The sequence below is a fragment of the Bison bison genome, unplaced genomic scaffold (genome assembly GCF_000754665.1).
Source record: "Bison bison bison isolate TAMUID 2011002044 unplaced genomic scaffold, Bison_UMD1.0 scf7180017864108, whole genome shotgun sequence".
NCBI lineage: Eukaryota > Metazoa > Chordata > Mammalia > Artiodactyla > Bovidae > Bison > Bison bison.
This window is the reverse complement of record NW_011494680.1, coordinates 2,711,204-2,729,693: the sequence shown is the minus strand read 5'-3', so window position 1 is coordinate 2,729,693 and position 18,490 is coordinate 2,711,204. Positions and strand designations below refer to the sequence as shown.

At 34.8% G+C, this 18,490-nt stretch overlaps 1 protein-coding gene across 1 annotated transcript in view; it reads right to left on the bottom strand.

The window, feature by feature from the left end:
• ATAD2 (ATPase family, AAA domain containing 2) overlaps positions 1 to 18,490 on the bottom strand; it is a gene marked incomplete at its 5' end in the record, with an annotated part of 54,019 nt that overhangs the window by 22,381 nt on the left and 13,148 nt on the right. Inside the window, 8 exons of the mRNA XM_010839006.1 lie at positions 293 to 607; positions 1,297 to 1,387; positions 2,224 to 2,383; positions 4,328 to 4,416; positions 5,268 to 5,442; positions 9,672 to 9,787; positions 10,050 to 10,158; positions 14,453 to 14,560. Of these exons, the coding sequence (XP_010837308.1) occupies positions 293 to 607; positions 1,297 to 1,387; positions 2,224 to 2,383; positions 4,328 to 4,416; positions 5,268 to 5,442; positions 9,672 to 9,787; positions 10,050 to 10,158; positions 14,453 to 14,560 (1,163 nt within the window). The remainder of the gene's footprint in view (positions 1 to 292; positions 608 to 1,296; positions 1,388 to 2,223; positions 2,384 to 4,327; positions 4,417 to 5,267; positions 5,443 to 9,671; positions 9,788 to 10,049; positions 10,159 to 14,452; positions 14,561 to 18,490) is intronic.

Below are 18,490 nucleotides of genomic sequence, written 5' to 3'. Positions count from 1 at the left end.
CTTTTCTCAATTACAAAGTGGATCTTCACATAATGCTTCAGTTAGCAACCCCAATGAGATTTTTTTTCAAAAAAGTTTGTGTACATATAAATAACAAGTAAATTTTAAAATGCACTTCAAACCTAAAATAAAGGAAGTCTAGGGAAATCTGTGAAGTAAACTTCCTTGATATCTAGGAAAGGCATGACCAAATTCCTTTCAAGAGTCTCCTGCATAAAGAAACATTACTGAGATGTACAAAATACTTAGTTTTACTGACTATGAAAACTAAACAGTCAATCAAGTTTCATACCGGAGTCTAACGCTTTGTTTGTCCTGGTTTCCGCATGTGGAAACACTCTCTGCAGGGCTTCTAGGATCTTGTGAACAGTGCTCTGCAGTAGTGGTTTCACAATGGTGGACAGTGCCTGCCCAGGTGACGTCACAGCTCTCTGGGAGGCTGGTATCATCTTTTGCATAGCTACCTCAAAATCCTTAGCTGAGATATTAATTGAAGAGAGATCCAATTGCAGTTTCTCACTAGTGGTATAGATCTGTGGGTAGCGTCGACGCAGAGCACATAAAGCAGCTTCAGAGCATATTGACTTGATATCTGCACCACAGTATCCTATCCAAGGCAACCAAAAAAGAAAAAAAATTAAAGTAAATCACCACCATATTAAGCAAGACAATGGTTAAAAGAAAACTAAACATCAGCCTAGCAATATAGTAGCAAAATATTTAGGAGTAATAAGGCTAAAATGTCTCTCAGCCCCTCAGTGAACTCACATGATTGATAATAACCCCTAACAAATCAATCAACTTTGGAGAGTGAAATACGCAAGCACTAAAAGCAGAGCGCAGGGGTCAAGAGCATGAGTTTTGAAATCAGATAATCAGGATCAAATTCCAGTTTGTCATTTACTAGATGTGTGATCTTTTTAGAGAATCATTTATGCTTTCTCAGCCATTTCTATATCTGTAAAATAGGAATAAAGCTACCTACTTCACAGGATTGATGTAAGAGTTACCTGCAATAGCTTATGTAGAATACTTAACAGGATAATTAGAAAAATGTAAACAGCAAAAGATCTAACTTCATTCTCAAATTCTTTGACAGTCAAGATGTTAAACACCTCTATATGGTATCTAGGACTTTATAAGAAAACATGCCACAAATTATAAATAAGAAACAAATCTAACTTTGTATTTCTTTTAAACAAGAAACAAGGTTTCTTTAAACCTTGGCAAAACTACAACTTGTTCCATCTTTGAAATGCATGTAATATTTCTTTTAATACTTAAAGCAATGTTTACCAACAGAGTTTTCTGCTAGTTCTTCCAGAAACATGTCCAGTGGTTTAGGATTCCAATCCCTTGTGTGAATTTTTAGAATTTCTTTTCGAGCCTACAAACAAAAACAATTTAATTTTTCTATAATAATATAGTGCTATTTAGATTAGGGTAACTTTAATCTAAGATAATTGGGTTATCTAAAAATGTAAAGCTGTCAATACCTAATATAAACAGAAATATGAAACATTAAAAATGGAAAAAAATGATATATTTGTATGAGCTTAAGAAATTTGTATTAAATAAGACTGCATTTTTAGTGCTCAAGTTCTAGTCATCACAAATGTGAATGAGAAAAATTAACTAACTGCTGGATTATTGTTTATTGTACATATTAAAAACTGTTGCGTACTGACAGCTCTACCCATATTTTCGTACTTGGTTCTCAAAATATTCAGCAGCTTTAAAGTAACTGGGTAGAATTATATGGTTGTATCCATGAAAAAGTCAAGTCTAATGAACTGGCTAAGGACTGACTGTTAGGCCATGTGTTCTGAATCAAAATAAAGCTATATGACTAACAAGCAAAGGCTGTGCTTGGGGTGGCGGGGCGGGTGCGGAGGTGCACGTCCAGAGATGCCCTGGTCCAGTGTTTGGGACTCGGCACTTTCACTGTCATGAGCCTGGGTTAAAATCCTGGTTGGAGAACTAAGATGCCACAAGGTATGCATTCCCCCAAATAATAAAGAAATAAATAAAATAAAAAATTATCTGAGTTCTATTCTTTAAATAATGCCTCTCTAAAAATACATACATACCTACTTGAATGTTAATCATACAACTTTGCCTCAGAACACACAAAACTCAATCTTCCAATTTGCACTATACTAAGACTTGTTCAAGATAAGCACAATCAATTTTGTCAAAATTTGAGTGATGTTAAATTCTTACATCTTTATCAGGTAGGCTAAATAGGAATTCTCTGTCAAAACGACCAGGCCTTCGTAAAGCAGGATCAATAGAATCCAGTCTGTTGGTAGCACCAATGACCACAATTTCTCCTCTGCTGTCCAATCCATCCATAAGAGCTAGCAAGGTGGAAACAATTGAACTAAATTTAAAAATAAGAGAGAAGAGATTAACTATATAGAAGCCGAATACATCATTTCTTTTTTTGTGAAGATTTAATATTAAATGTGTGAATAAATTCTCTCAGCACATCCCACTATTTTCAATAGACTTTTAAAAACGAAAATCTGTAAAATAACATACTACATGGCACACAGACATTTAAAATCAATGGAAAACACACTTTTTAGAATGCTACAAATGGATCCTGGAAGCCATTTCATAAAGCACAATTTCACATAGAACTCTGGAGTTCTCAAACAAGGATGCAATAAAAAATATATATACACAAGTATTAGGCAGATAAACAGAAACTTAAAAAAAAAAAAGCTTCAAAAACTTCATTGTGTACACATTATCAAAGGATGCCAAAGTAAAACAGAATATACTGGACTGTGATTGCTTCTAGGTCTTTTTAGTGTCCAGAGACAGGAATTATTTTTTCTTCAAAAATAAATTTCATCATGAGTTCATACTGATATTCCAATTCAGATAAAGATCCAAGGGTTTTAACTTATTTTATATTTGCATCCCCTTTCTCTTGGGCTAACAATCTTATTTTCTAATGTAGTCACATAATTACTTATTTACATTATCCTACAATATTATCAGAAACAATAAGACACAGAATATAGTTTAATCATGGTCAGTGTGCTAACTTCTAAAAAAGCTTAATTTAGCAAAAACGTTTTTCTCCAAAATTTTTTGAGTCTTTGGAAAAAACCCAAAAAACTTGTACGATAAAATTTCTCTTAAAAACACATATTTGAAATGGCCAAGTGCTTGCTAAAATTATTCTGTATTTGTTGCTGAAATTTCTTCAATCCCTTTTAGATTTATTCCAAACTACAGTAGTTACTCAACTGCTTGACTGAAAAGTGATGGTGCTAGTGTTATTCCTATTAACACAATGAATACAGTATAGCTGATATCGAAATGAGTCACATTTAAAAAGTGTGCATCATTATTGGTAGGTATGAGCTCACACAACTGTTTTTAATCATACAGTAGTAAACATTTTAATTTACTCAGAGCAACAAATAAAATTCTACAGCATCAAGTCAAAGAAGGGTATAATAATACAGTAAATGTTGTTAGGCATTAGAAGAGCCAAAACCTACATATCATTCATATTTTTACATCTTGTTCCTCTTTTACAACATCTATGGTAAAAATAATACTGGCATTATGAAGGCATGCAAACATTTGCTTTTGGGTACCCCAAATTAATTTAGTTACATTGAAGAAGAAGGTCTGAAGAACTGAAGATGAACTAGGACTAAAGTAATTTAGATTCAAGTTGAGGCAGTGGCACTAAGGAAAACTGCTCCCCTGGGTACACAGTTATCACAGGGGAGATGCAAGTTTCTCATTCTGAAAATGAGGAAGTTGAGCTAGTATTAGAAACTTAAACTAGTGGTCATACACTAAGATATATTTTGCTTGGCTCAGGTAGTGCCTTTAAAGCATCTGACCTAGCTGGCAACATCTAAAAGACAGTTAACATACATAAAATTTAAGAAAGAGAAAACTTATTTTTCAAATCTGAGTCAGCTTTTGCACTTCAATAATAGGCTGGAGCTAAAAGCAACTGACTATTCTCTGACAATTAGACATTCAGACACATTTCCCTGACCTACTCTTATCTCTGGCCTGCCTCACTCATTTTATATGCCTTTATTTACCTCACTGGGCCAGTGGGCATTTAAGTCTGTATCACAAGTTAAATCTATAACCAATATTGTGTTTGAGAACATCCTACCATTTAGAACAGGTTCACTTTTCTTTTTTGTACTATACAATGGTTTCTACTACCAAACAACTGGTTTATAAAGTTTCTTACTGTTTAACATTCTATCCCTCCTGCAACATTAATACAGCTCAGAATATAGGGAGAAAGGCAGAAGTACCATCAAGCAAGTTTTACCTGTGAATTTGATCTTGTCGGCTTGATCGTACTGGGGCCAGACCATCAATTTCATCAAAGAAAATAATTGATGGGCGCATCTGATAGGCCTAGAAAGCAGTCCAGTGATTGCAGGCTATCATGAAAGACTTCAAATATGTAGACTCAATATAAACCACTTTAAATTCATTCCTACTTGCATTTAACAAGTTTTAAAAAATATAACTGTAAATTCAAGAATTGTGTTTTAAGGATTCAGACTAAATTATTAACAGCGTGTGATTTATTTGTATATTCAGCTGGAAATATTCAAAATACATACTCCACTGGTTATATCCCTTAGATTTCATATAGCTATAATTATCGGGACACAAAAAACATCTATAGAAGACCAACTGTCAAAGCAAAACAAAGAACAGAAGACAGTGACACAGCCTTCCTCCATGTCAGGATGAGAAAACATTTAACAAGATGCTATAGCTTAAAATCAATTTCAGTAAAATTGAAATTAAAAAAGCCTCAGTGAATTTTATAAAGAGATATAAAAGTATTTGCAGCAATATGCCTCAGTAGATCAGAATGTATTATCTCTTAACTAACTGTCAATGCATCTGGGATATGAAACTGAAAGCCACTCAGGCAGAGCTAATCTTCAGCTTGCATAGTGAGACATAAACTCACTAGTGTTATCTCTTTATGAAAATATCACTCTTTCTCTAGATACGAGACCTAAGAAGAATTTAGACCCAATTATTCTTTTCTCTTTTCTCTCTAAAATTGTTTGTCATAAGTTGGTGTAATCAAGACATACAAAGGAAAATAATCTAGAAACATTATATATTTGACATAATTATTTTGAGTCTATTTCTATGAAAAGTGATTAAATGCAAACTTTATCCAATCCTTACAAACTTAATCTACATTGATTACAGATCTATATAAGCAAATTTTAATATCATACCTGATCAAATAGCAATCGCAGCTGTCTCTCAGATTCTCCTACCCACTTACTCAGACAATCGGCACCTTTCCTCATGAAAAATGCTACTCTTTTATCCCCTTGACTGCACTCATTGGCAAGTGCTCTAGCAACCAGAGTTTTTCCAGTTCCAGGTGGACCATAAAACAAACAACCTCTGTAAAAGAGTATTATTTTAGCGATACATTAAAAAACAGGCTAAACAAAATTAGAGATCAATTTCATGAATATAATTAGTGAATAAGAAAGTAAACAAGACAACTGAAACATTTCAATACACAAAGCACAACTTAAAACCTGGGATTAATATTCATACTACAAAATGAATATTGAAACTAAATAAACCCTTTATTTGAAACATTTGAAAGAAATAAACATTCTTTTATTCATTCAAATCTGTCCATATTACCTTATCTTGCAAAAAAGGTATGAGTGACAGTTTACTTTTATAACATATCAGTGGGAAGAATAGTAGATCTCAAGTATCATCCTTGGTCTGAGTGTCAGTAACATAACACCAAAACTTTTGCAAGAAAATGGTGGGAATGACCATGAGATAAAGTAGGATAAAAGAGAGAAATTGAAGTAGTGGCTGGGTGATAGGCACTAGGACAATGTAAACAATTCACAATAATTTCTGGTGATATCACTGCACTGTCATGGGGTAATGCAGTTTTTCACCTATTCCCAAAGTTATTCACTGATCTCATGGCAGAATTCTAAGAAAATGAGTTATATTCGCACTCTTCATAGAAATGATCAAGTAACTGCTCCTTAACTATCTAATAGTGATTTAGTTGAAAAGTTAAAGATTTCAGAAAAACAGAAACGACAGAATAAGAATGGCCAAACAAAAAAGTGATGGATGAAATAAATCTATTCAAAGTCAAGGATAAAATATAAAAGAAAAATTAAGAGAATTCCCTGGCGGTCTAGTGAATATGATTCAGCACTTTCACTGCAAGGGTCTGGGTTCAATCCCTGGCTGAGGAACTAGGATCCTGCAAACCCTGCAGCACAGTCAAAACAAAAATAACAGGAAACAGACATAATCAAATGCAGATGTGGAAAAAAAACTGTTTAGAAAACAATCAGAATTTAAATGGAATAAATCAGTGATTTCAATGGACAAAAGCCAAGACAGAAACAGATTTTTTTTTAAAATATATTTACTGGGCCCATAGTTTTATTTGTGAGATTATTTTAAAGAAAAAAGTAAGGATTCCCATAAAGAGGAAGCAATGGAGATGTTCATGGTACTAATTATCTGTAATAACAAAAACTTAGGAGAAAACAAAATAGTCGGCAATAGCAGAATCAATTAAATAAAATGTGATACATCCACAAAATGGAGTATCATTCAGCCATTGAAATGGAAAGAGAACATACCATATAAAAATATTTTAACACAATCATATGTTGATTTTTTATGAGCAGAAATTTAAGAAAAGAGAAATGTAAGAAAGTGGAAATGAAGAGAAAAAAATGGAAGGAACTGGTCTAATTTAATTTTTTAAATAGAAGTATAGCTGATATACATTATTAACTAAGTTAGAGGTGTAAAATACAGTGATTTACAATTTTTAAAGGCAATATTCCATTCAGTTTTTATAAAATATCTGCTCAATTCCCCATTTTGTATAATATACCCTGGTAGATTCTTTTATACCTAACAGTTTATACCTCTTAATCCCCTACCCATACACTGCCCCTTCTCAGCTCCCTCTCCCCATTGGTAATCATCAGTTTGTTCTCTATTATCTGTGCATCTGCTTTTTTCTCATATTCACTAGTTTGCTGTATTTTTAGATTTCACATAAAAGCGATATCATATATATTTGCCTTTCTCTGACATTTCATTCAGCAAAATGGCCTCCAATCCCATCCGTGTCGGTGCAAATGGCAATATTTCATTCTCTGTTTATGGCTCAGCAGTACTCCACTGTGTATATATTTATACCACGTCTTCTTCATCCATTCATTTGCTGATGTGGACACTTAGGTTGCATCTGTATCTTGGCAATTATAAATAATACTGCTATGAACACTAGGGTGCATGTGTGTTTTCTGAATTAGTGCTTTTTTTTGGACATATACCCAACAGTGGAATTGCTGGTATATGACGGTAGTTCTATAATTTTTTGAGAAACCTTCATACTGTTTCTCACAGTGGCAGCACCCATTTACATTCCCACCAACAACATATAAGGGTTTCCTTTTCTCCACATCCTCGCCAACATTTACTATTTGTCCTTTTGACGACAGCCATCCTGACAGGTATGAGGTAATACCTCACTGTGGTTCTGATTTTCATCTCCCTGATGATTAGTGATGCTGAGTATCTTTTCCTGTGCCTGTAGGCCACGTGCATGTCCCCTTGGACAAACGTCTATTCAATTCTTCTGGCGATTTTTAAATCAGGTTGTTTCACTGATGTTTAATTGTATGAACTTTTTATATATGTTGGATATTTATCCCTTATCAGTTATATCATTTGCAAATATTTTCTTCTATACGTTGCCTTTCTGTTTTGTTAGTGGTTTCCTTTGCTGTGAAAAAGCGTAAAATATAATTAGGTCCCATTTATTTATCTTGCTTTCATTTTAGGAGATGAATCCAAAGAAATATTGCTATGATTTACGATAAAAGTTCTATTTTTCTTATGTTTTCCACTAGGAGTTTTATGGTTTGTGGTCTTAAAGTTAGTCTATTTTGAGTTTATTTTTGTATATGATGTTAGAGAATGTTCTAATTTGTCATTGTTGCTTTAATTCACTAAACCACTTTTTTTTTTTTTTTTTTGCCACAACCTGTGGTTTGTGGGATCTTAGCTCTCTGACCAGGGATTGAACCCAGGCCCCTGGGAGTGAGATCATGAAGTCCTAACCACTGGATCGCCAGGAATTCCCTAAAATTCACTAAATGACTTTAACTAGGTACTTTCAACATGTCCTGTCATCATTAAATCACTATTTAATATTCTATATTTTTTGATTAATTTTTTTTAAATTCACCAGTGTTTAACTATAATTGATTTATGCTTCAATTTAACTAAAATGATTTATGCTTTAAAAAGCCTACAAACTTTTAAAAGTTTACTTAAATCAATGTTTCCATAGAGGGTGATTCAGGGAAAAAAATTATAAAAGGAAAAGAAAATCAGGAACTAGGGTTTAAAAACTGGTTAAGTAAGGTATAACAACTAGAAGAAAGAAGATAAAAAAAGGATGGTGATTAAAATTTTAAAAAGGATGGTGATACAAAAAACCCCTACCCTCCTGTCACCAAAACAGCAAATATTAAAGTTGGTGGGGAGAGGAGAGATATAAAAGAAAAAATACAGTTATATATGGCTCGACTGCAAAAAAATATATAGGCATAAACCAAACACTGAAAATTGATTCAGTAAGTTTATACGTGTACAAATAAACTACTGAAAGTATTAAGGAAGGGGAATAAATATTTATGTATGGAGGGTAGGGAAAGTAAAGGAGCCAAATAGCCACTGTTCATCCTTAGAAGTCTATAAATTGTGTCTAAAATAGAAAAATGAGGGACTTCCCCGGTGATTCATAGTGTGGCCAAAAGACAGAAACAAATTTAAAAAACAGAAAAATTAAAATGAAGAAGCTTTGAAGAGGGCCTACCCTACTTTTGTAAATTTTTCTTTGTGAAACTTACGGTGCTATCTGACTTTTAAAGTTATGTATGTATATAATCAACTATGCGCACATGGGAGCTCAGCTGTGTCTGATTCTTTGCAATCTCAGACTGTAGACCTCCAGGCGCCTCTGTCCATGGATATACTTCAGTACAAAATGAAAATACATATATTAAAAAATTATGTGCATGTATGCACTTCCACTTACTACATCACTCTGCTTGACCTCCCAATTGTATGTAATTATTTTATGCTGTTATAAAATAATAATTTATACTGTTAAGTTAATCATGTTCCCATTATAGCTTGCAATTACAATTATCTTTTATTTTTTATCTGGCTATTGATTGTGAAAACTGAAAAACATCTTTTACTACTCTGAAAAAATAAAATAAAAATACATACATTAAAAAACTATGTACATATATTACTTTGATATAAATTTAAAACCAAATCACAAAGCTGAAAGGAAAAAAGAGTATGTAAGACAAGAATTTTACTAAATGTATGAAAAGTCACGGGAAATGATTTTTTTAATGGAGAATCAATTTTGAAACCATTTTTCATCTTAAACATTGAGAAAGTAAAAATACTCAAATCACCCAGGACCTTGCAAGGGCAAATATAACAAATGACTCTAGACCTGGAAATTTTCAAGAGAGAAGCGGTTTCTGGACATAGCACAGGAAAGATTTTACCTAAAATAAAAAGTATAATTAAATTACCTTGGAGGTTGAATTTTGAATTTTTCAAAGACTTCTGGATAAAGTAATGGAAATACTACCATCTCTTTTAGAGCTGCAATATGATTAGACAAGCCACCAACACTATCAAATCGTACCTGTTAATAGAAGGGAAACATAGACATTCTGAGATTTGTCAAAATCTGAGTCAAAGCTAAAATCTTATTCCATTCTTAAATTATATCCAAGCCACACATAGTCAACTGAGCAACAGTAACTTAACAGGAACAACTGAGCAACAGTTGTGGCCTAAAGGTTACAAAAAAAAGAAAAGGTTCTACAAAGATAAAAAATTTCTTATAAAACACTGCTTTCTTTTTAAATTTTAAACTAAAATAATACATCTCAGACTGTACTCACTGAAGAATCTAGTTGCATTGGATCAACATCTGCAAGGCTTGCTCCGATTTTCATTCGATCTTTATAAATTCCTTTTAATTCATCTTTGCGAAAATTTAGTGGGAGGCACCTAAGATTACAAACCCCAAACATTCATCAAACACCACTTTCCTCTCCCAAATTCCATGTTAGAATATAGACATTTTTCTTAAGAATTAAAAAAATTCCAAATGGAGTAATCATGAGATTATGTGTTTTGAGTTCCTCCTTTTCTTTACTAGTTGAGAACTTATAGTGTTAGAAATATTTACATCCGAAGGCTTATTCTTAAAGATATACAATTTAATGAAAATATCACAAGATACCACGGCAACATAAAGTAATTCATGGTTGAGAGTTCAGGAAGTATCAACATACATTATAACGATAGTGTCTGACCTACAGACACTTTATCATTTGCTGGACACAGTTTTAGTTTAGATGCTAAACAAGTACAAGGTCATTAAATCCTCACAATACTCTTACGACATAGGTATTATTATTTTTCCCATTTTAAAAGAAAGCCAAGGCACAGAAAGGTTAACTGTCTTGCTCAGGATCACACAGATAGTATAAGTGGCAGATCTAGGAATCAAACCCAAGCAGCCTGACTCCAGATCTGCCACCACCCTGCTATTATACCTCTCAGCAAAATATGCAGAGCCCACCAGCACCTGGATCCATGTCAATCTTTTCAAGCAAGAGTGAATCACTACTTTCCTAATTACTTTCAAAAACATTTACAGTAGGTTACAAAAAAATATACCTAGAAAAAGCTCTTGTTTTATAGATGGAAGAATGAAAACGCTCATGTTAAAAGTTAAGATGTTAAGATACTTGTATAAGAATGCCTAAGTAAAGAATCCCTGCTACTACTAAATACAAGTAAAAGCACACCATCTTCTCCCCAAGTGACAATTCTTGCTAGTTTCAAATTCCATGAGAAATTTATACTGCCAAGCTTAAGATGGAAAAGTTTTCAATTGTGGCTTTTAAAAAGATATTTAAGTAATCCTTAATAGAACTGCATAATATAAAATTAATAGGACTGAATGCACATTTCTATAAAATGAAGGCAAGTACATAACTTTTGAATGATCTAACTCATTGCTGTCCAATAGAAATGAAATGCACACCAAAGTGTATTAACCACACTAAAGAGTATACTATTTTAATAATGTATTTTATATGTCTCAGTTCAGTTCAGTCACTCAGTTGTGTCCAACTCTTTGCGACCCCATGGACTGCAGCACTCCAGGCCTCCCTGTCCATCGCCAACTCCTGGAGTTTACTCAAACTCATGTCCATTGAGTCGGTGATGCCATCCAGCCATCGCATCCTCTGTCGTCCCCTTCTCCTCCTGCCTTCAATCTTTCCCAGCATCAGGGTCTTTTCCAATGAGTTAGTTCTTGGCACCACATGGCCAAAGTATTGGAGTTTCAGCTTCAGCATCAGTCCTTCTAATGAATATTCAGGACCGATTTCCTTTAGGATGGACTGGTTGGATCTCTTTGCAGTCCAAGGGACTCTCAAGTGTCTTCTCCAGCACCACAGTTCAAAAGAATCAATTCTTTGACGCTCAGCTTTCTTTATAATCCAACTCTCACATCCATACATGACTACTGGAAAAACCATAGCTTTCACTAGATGGACCTTTGTTGGCAAAGGAATGTCTGCTTTTTAATATGCTTTCTAGGTTAGTCATAGCTTTTCTTCCAAGGAGCAAGTGTCTTAATTTCATGGCTGCAGTCACCATCTGCAGTCATTTTGGAGCCCAAAAAAATAAAGTCTGTCACTGTTTCCCCATCTATTTGCCATGAAGTGATGGGACTGGATGCCATGATCTTAGTTTTCTGAATGTTGAGGTTTATGTCAACTTTTTCACTCTGCTCTTTCACTTTCATCAAGAGGCTTTTTAGTTCCTCTTCACTTTCTGCCATAAGGGTGGTGTTGTCTGCATATCTGAGGTTATTGATATTTCTCCCAGCAATCTTGATCCAGCTTGCGCTTCTTCCAACCCAGCATTTCTCATGATGTACTCTGCATGTAAGTTAAATAAGCAGACTGACAATACGCAGCCTTGATGTTCCCCTTTCCCTATTTGGACCAGTCTGTTGTTCCATGTCCAGTTCTAACTGTTGCTTCTTGACCTGCATACAGATTTCTCAAGAGGAAGGTCAGGTGGTCTTATATTCCCATCTTTTTAAGAATTTTCCAGTTTGTTGTGGTCCATACAGTCAAAGGCTTTGGCATAGTCAATAAAGCAGATGTTTTTCTGGAACTCTTGCTTTTTCAATGATCCAACAGATGTTGGCTATTTGATCTCTGGTTCTTCTGCCTTTTCTAAATCCAGCTTGAACAGCTGGAAGTTCACGGTTCATGTACTGTTGAAGCATGGGTTGGAGAATTTTGAGCATTAACTTTACGAGCGTGAGAGGTGAGTGCAACTGTGCGGTAGTTTGACTATTCTTTGGCATTGCCTTTCTTTGGGATTGGAATGAAAACTGACCTTTTCCAGTTCTGTGGCCACTGCTGAGTTTTCAAATTTGCTGACATACCGAGTGCAGCACTTTCACAGCATCATCTAGGATTTGAAACAGCTCAACTGGAATTCCATCACCTCCACTAGCTTTGTTCGTAGTGATGCTTCCTAAGGCCCACTTGACTTTGCATTCCAGGATGTCTGGCTTTAGGTGAGTAATCACACCATCGTGGTTATCTGGGTCATTGTGATCTTTTTTGTATAGTTCCTCTGTGTATTCTTGCCACCTCATCTTAATATCTTCTGCTTCTGTTAGGTCCATACCATTTCTGTTCTTTATTGTGCCCATCTTTGCATGAAATGTTCCCTTGGTATCTCTAACTTTCTTGAAGAGATCTCTAGATTTTTCCATTCTATTGTTTTCTTCTATTTCTTTGCACTGATCACTGAGGAAGGCTTTCTTATCTCTCCTTTCTATTCTTTGGAACTTTAAACTCAAATATCTTTCTTCTCCTTTGCTTTTCGCTTCTCTTCTAGTCATAGCTATTTGTAAGGCCTCCTCAGAAAACAATATGCCTCAATATATCCCAAATATTTCATCACACAAAATCAATATTTAAAAAATTGACATATTTTACACTCTCTTTTTTGTACTAAGTCTTTGAAATCCAAGAGTGTGTTTTTTACAAAAACGGATGGTAAATCTCAATTCAGATGAGCTATGGATACATTTTAAGTGTCATATGTGGTTGGCTAGTAGCCAGCATACTGAATGCTGTGTTAAGTTGCTTCAGTCATGTCTGACTCTTTGCGACCCTGTGGACTATAGCCCACCAGGCTCCTTTGTTCAAGGATTCTCCAGGCAAGAATACCGGAGAGGATTGCCATTTCCTCCTCCAGGGGAACTTCCTGACCCAGGGATCAAACACACGGCTCCTGCATCACAGGCAGATTCTTAACCGCTGAGCCACCAGGGGAAGCCCAGCATACTGAATAGAACAGAGCTAACATGATTTAAAAAACACATAGAACTTAGGATATAAAAAATGATTGGTTTGCATGCCCCTTCAATATGTTCTAGTCGCTTTATCAAACATTGTTTTCTACCCTACAAATATTGCATTGTTAGAATCCAAGCACTGAATTATTCATTTACCCCCCATATCCGTAAAATGGGAGTAATTTTTGCCCTGTTTTTATGATTATTGTGAAAAATCAAATGAGCTGATTTAGTATGTCTGAACTTACACTACAAGCAGTTATGAAATAAGTTAACCTTTCAATTTTCCTGAAGAGTTCTACAATAAGAATTTTTTTATCATTATAAACAGAAAAAAAAATTTCAGTGAAAAAACAGTTATTTCCTCAAGTCAGTGTTTACCAAGCAGCATTTTGGTTTTATAAGAAAACGTATGCTCTGGACTTCCCTGGAGGTCCAATGGCTAGAAATCCGCCTGCCAATGCAGAGGACATGGGTTCAGTCCCTAGTCTGGGAAAATCTCACATGCCATGGGGCAGCTGGGCCTACCGAGCCCATGTGCTGTGACTACTGAAGCCTGTGTGCCTAGAGCCCGTGCTCCACAAGAGAAGCCACTGCAGTGAGAAGTACTGCAATGAAGAGAAAACCCTGCTCACCACAGCTAGAGAAAGCCCACATACAGTAAGAAAGATCCAGTGCAGCCAAAAATATATAAATTAAAAAAAATATGTTCTAACTACAGTTAGTTTCAACCTCAGATATTTCAAACACGAGTTATTATATATTAAGGCTTATATATTAAACTGGTATATAAATTTTTAACTAATTGTTTATTATGTGCCAAGCTGTACATATTCCCGAATTATTCATTTTTCTTTCTACTTAAAAAAGCTGGCAGTTTTAAAGGAATCAACAAGCTCTTACCTGTTGATAGCTCTATTACGGCTCCTTTTTCTTCTCCTCTCAAACTGCTGTTCGTCTTCTGAAGAGGAGGATGAAGTAGAGTCACTACTGTGGATTGCATGCCTTCGCCTAAAGAGGTAAACTAAAATCATAATGGAAGAAGGCAGGAGAAACATACAATACAAATATCAGAAATACCTAAAAATACCTAGTGATCCAAAAATGTTTATCATAAAATTAATATATTTGCTGAATCAATGAAGTGAGCTTTGTTGGTTGAATCTTCTGAAGGAAATAAAAGACTTGGATAACTGAGAATGGAAAAGATAGGAAGCTACAGGCATCATTAAGACAAAACATGGTCCAGACAGAGTGACTTCTTGTCTTAATATAAGTCAGGTATACTCAAAGAGAAGGTATGATAAAGAGGGTTTTACAATCTTTGGGATTGTAATTTTAGAAAGTATTTTCAAGATTATACTATATATAATTTACATTTGGAAGGGAATCACCTATTTTGAAATGTCAAACAATATTCAAAGGAGAACACGATAATTTTTTTTCTTTAGAATTTTTAATGTAAACCAAAGGGGATTAAGAGGGATCAAAAAAAGCTAAGAAACAGTGAGAAAACAGATGGTCTTTTATCTATAGTGTATCCTCAACTCTAAATTCACAACTGCCATTTAATGGTTGTGTAAACGTGGATGAGTTACTCAACCCATACAAGCCTGTATTTTCCTACTTACAAAAAAAAAAAAGAGAGAGAGAGAGAAAAATAATCAAAATCTTAGCCTGCTTGGTAGTATCAGATGAAGTACCGAATGTCACAATCTCAAAAAAGTTTTTAAATCACTTCTACCTTTGGACAGTTGCAAACGACTCACGGAATAAAAGCAAAGAAATCTGGCTGGGAAAACTTTTAATCATTCTGTTGGCTCAGGGTGGACAGCATTTCCTGAGTCAGAATACAATCATGGTTAAGTAGGTATGTCCAAAAATACATAAGTTCACAATTTATTATCTGAAAATTGAAGTCCAGAATCTTGTACCTAGAAAAACCCTGTAAACAAGTTTTTCCATTATTCACTTAGCAGCAAAACATGACCTGAAATGTTTTGCATTTCACAATGCAAATTCACAATCTCTATTTGTCCCACTTACTATGATTATTCATATGTTTTGCTATAAAATTAATACATTTGACTATACACTGGGGGCCCAGACACACTTACAAATGTTAATGTTGCACATTATGATTGTTGTATATTATCTTTGTAACTCTACCCCTGGCCACAAATCCGAATGCTGAAACATAAACAGCCCCAGGGTTTTGATAATCCTCCACCATCCAACCACTCAAACACGCCTAAGACCAATTTTGTGATCTGCCTGAAACTAAAAATATCTAGTACAAGTCTACAATTTTATATGAAAAACTTATTTAAATACTACCATTAATATTATAAAGAGACCTTCACAATTACAAAGTACACATAACTGTCTGTGAATTCAGTAGGTATGCACATAATTAAGACTAACAATTAATAAAAAGGACTAGCATTGACTGTTTCTTGTACCCAGCAGTTGACATATCTCATTTAAACAATTAAAACTCTGGACAAGTACGTATTAGTAGGCTCATTGTATAATCAGGGCCAATATGGCTCACAGTTCAACTAATCTGCTTAAAATATCAGAATTAGTCAGTGACAGTGTCAGAATTCAAAACCTTTGTCTATTTAAAAAAAATGGTTCACATTCTGTACACTACCACACTGATGATCTCCAGTTGTTTATTTCATAAATCAAAAAATTATAAGCAAACCGCAAAATCTTGTGTACTGACACAGTTTCCAACGTCTGATTTGCAAAGTAGGGATTACCTTTAACCATTAAAGTGCAGTAACAAATGCAAATAGTACTTAACATACGCCAGGTACTATTTTAAGTGATTTACATGTATTAACTCATCTACTCTGCAGTACTATGAAATAGGTGCTATTGTCTGCATTCTACAGATCAAAAAGTTAAGCATGGACAGGTTAAGTAACTTGGAAGAGGTCACTAATAAGTTAAGTGGTAGAAGTGAATTCACAATCTAGGCAGTCCTAGCTCTTCAGAATTACACTACACTGCAGAAAGTCTATTATTTCAGTTGAAAAAAATTCTAAACACATATAACCCCCGTTCACTCTTTTTCTTTCTTCCCATTTTCTTCCTATTTCCCAAAACTTCTTCAAAACGAAGAAGTTTTGAAAATCTGACACAGACAGCACTGGGACCTGCACTATGAATCCAACTAGAACTTCTAGAGAGGTCAATTCTAGTTCCTTGACAACCAGTAAGGAATACTTTGAAACACTAGTGAAGCAACTGTGCTATTTATGTTACCTTCTTGTTTAAAGGTGGTAGGTTTGTTTCAGAAACTGCAAACTGAGGCTAGAGAATAAACCTTAGATGATGAGAGGTTAGCAACCACAAGAAAGACAGAAAATCCTACTTTAAGGCAGCATTTCTGAAGCTCTGCTGTGTAAGTATGCCAAGAGACCCTTGGAAGATCCTGCATGGTGGCTGCAAGTTTCACTAAGAGCAAAGTTCCAACGATTTTTCGGATTTGTGTTTTGTTTCCCTGCCTAAGCAGGATACGAACTATAAACAGAGGTTGATCTCTTCAAGAAAAAGTAAAAAGGCTAAGCAAAATGACTGCCATTAAAGCTGTCAGAAGAAATGAGATGTTAACTCCACCCTGGCACAGAAAATTCACAGAAAAAAAAAGTTTATAAAGGGCTACATTCAAAACATCTGGTAAAGGTGTAGAGAAACTGAAACTCTAGTACACTGTGGGAATGTAAAGTGCAGCAACCATTTTGGAAAAATGATCTGGCAATTCTCAAAACATTAAATATAGTTAGTATCTGATCCAGCAACTTCACTTCCAGGTATATATCCAGGAGAAACCAAAACATGTCCACACAACAAGTTACACATGAATGTTCCTAACAGAATTACTCATAATAGCCAAAAAAGTAGAAGCAACCCAAATGTACATCAACTAATAAAGGGATAAACAAAATATGGTACATTCATACAAAGGAATCTTATTTGCCAATAAAAAGGGATAAAGTGGGACTTCCCTGGTAGTCCAGTAGTTAAGAATTTGCCGGCCATTCTTGTTTCTCTTAAAAATGAATTCTGCCTTTGACCAAAGATTTACCTAGGTAGGGATAAGCATAAGTGTTGCTTCAATTTTCTGAGGTCTTACAAGATCAATTAAAAAAAAAAAATTCTCCTGCCAATTTAGGGGACATGGGTTTGATCCCTGGTCTGGGAAGATTCCACATGCTGCAGAGCAACAAAGCCCATGTTCCACAGCTACTGAGCCCTCGTGCTGCAACTACTGAAGCCCGTGAGCCTAGAGCCTGTGCTCCACAAGAGAGGCCACCACAATGAGAAGCCCGTGACCACAACTAGAGAGAGCCCGTGGGCAGTAACGAAGACTCAGCATAGCCAAAACCTGAAGAAAAAGATTATTAAAAAAAGAAAGAATGAAGTACTGATATATGCTACAATGTAGATGAACCTTTAAACTGTTTTAATAAGCAAAAAAAGCCAGTCACAAAAAAATTCCACTTATATGAAATACCCAGAATCTATAGAGACAGACAGTAGACTAGTGGTAGCTTAGAGCTTGAGGGATTGGAGTGATAACTGAAGAGTACAGGGTTATTTTTTAAGGCAAGAATTGTACACTTTAAATGGGTAGCCTATATGGTATGTGAATTATATCACAATAAAGTTGTTATCAAAATGAAGAAGTTTAAAGGGAGTTATCAAAACCAATACAAAGGTCACTAATGTAACTCATGGAACAGCTAAATCTCTTGCTTCATACTTCAAATGTGTTAGAATCCACCACTAGTCTGAGATCCAAGGGGAGGTATTCTGGCTGAGCCATTTTTATATCCATAGTATGTGGCACATAGTAATATTCCAATATTTGTTAAATAATAGGAGGGGGGAAAATCCTGTACCCGAGGAATTATACAGTAACATAAG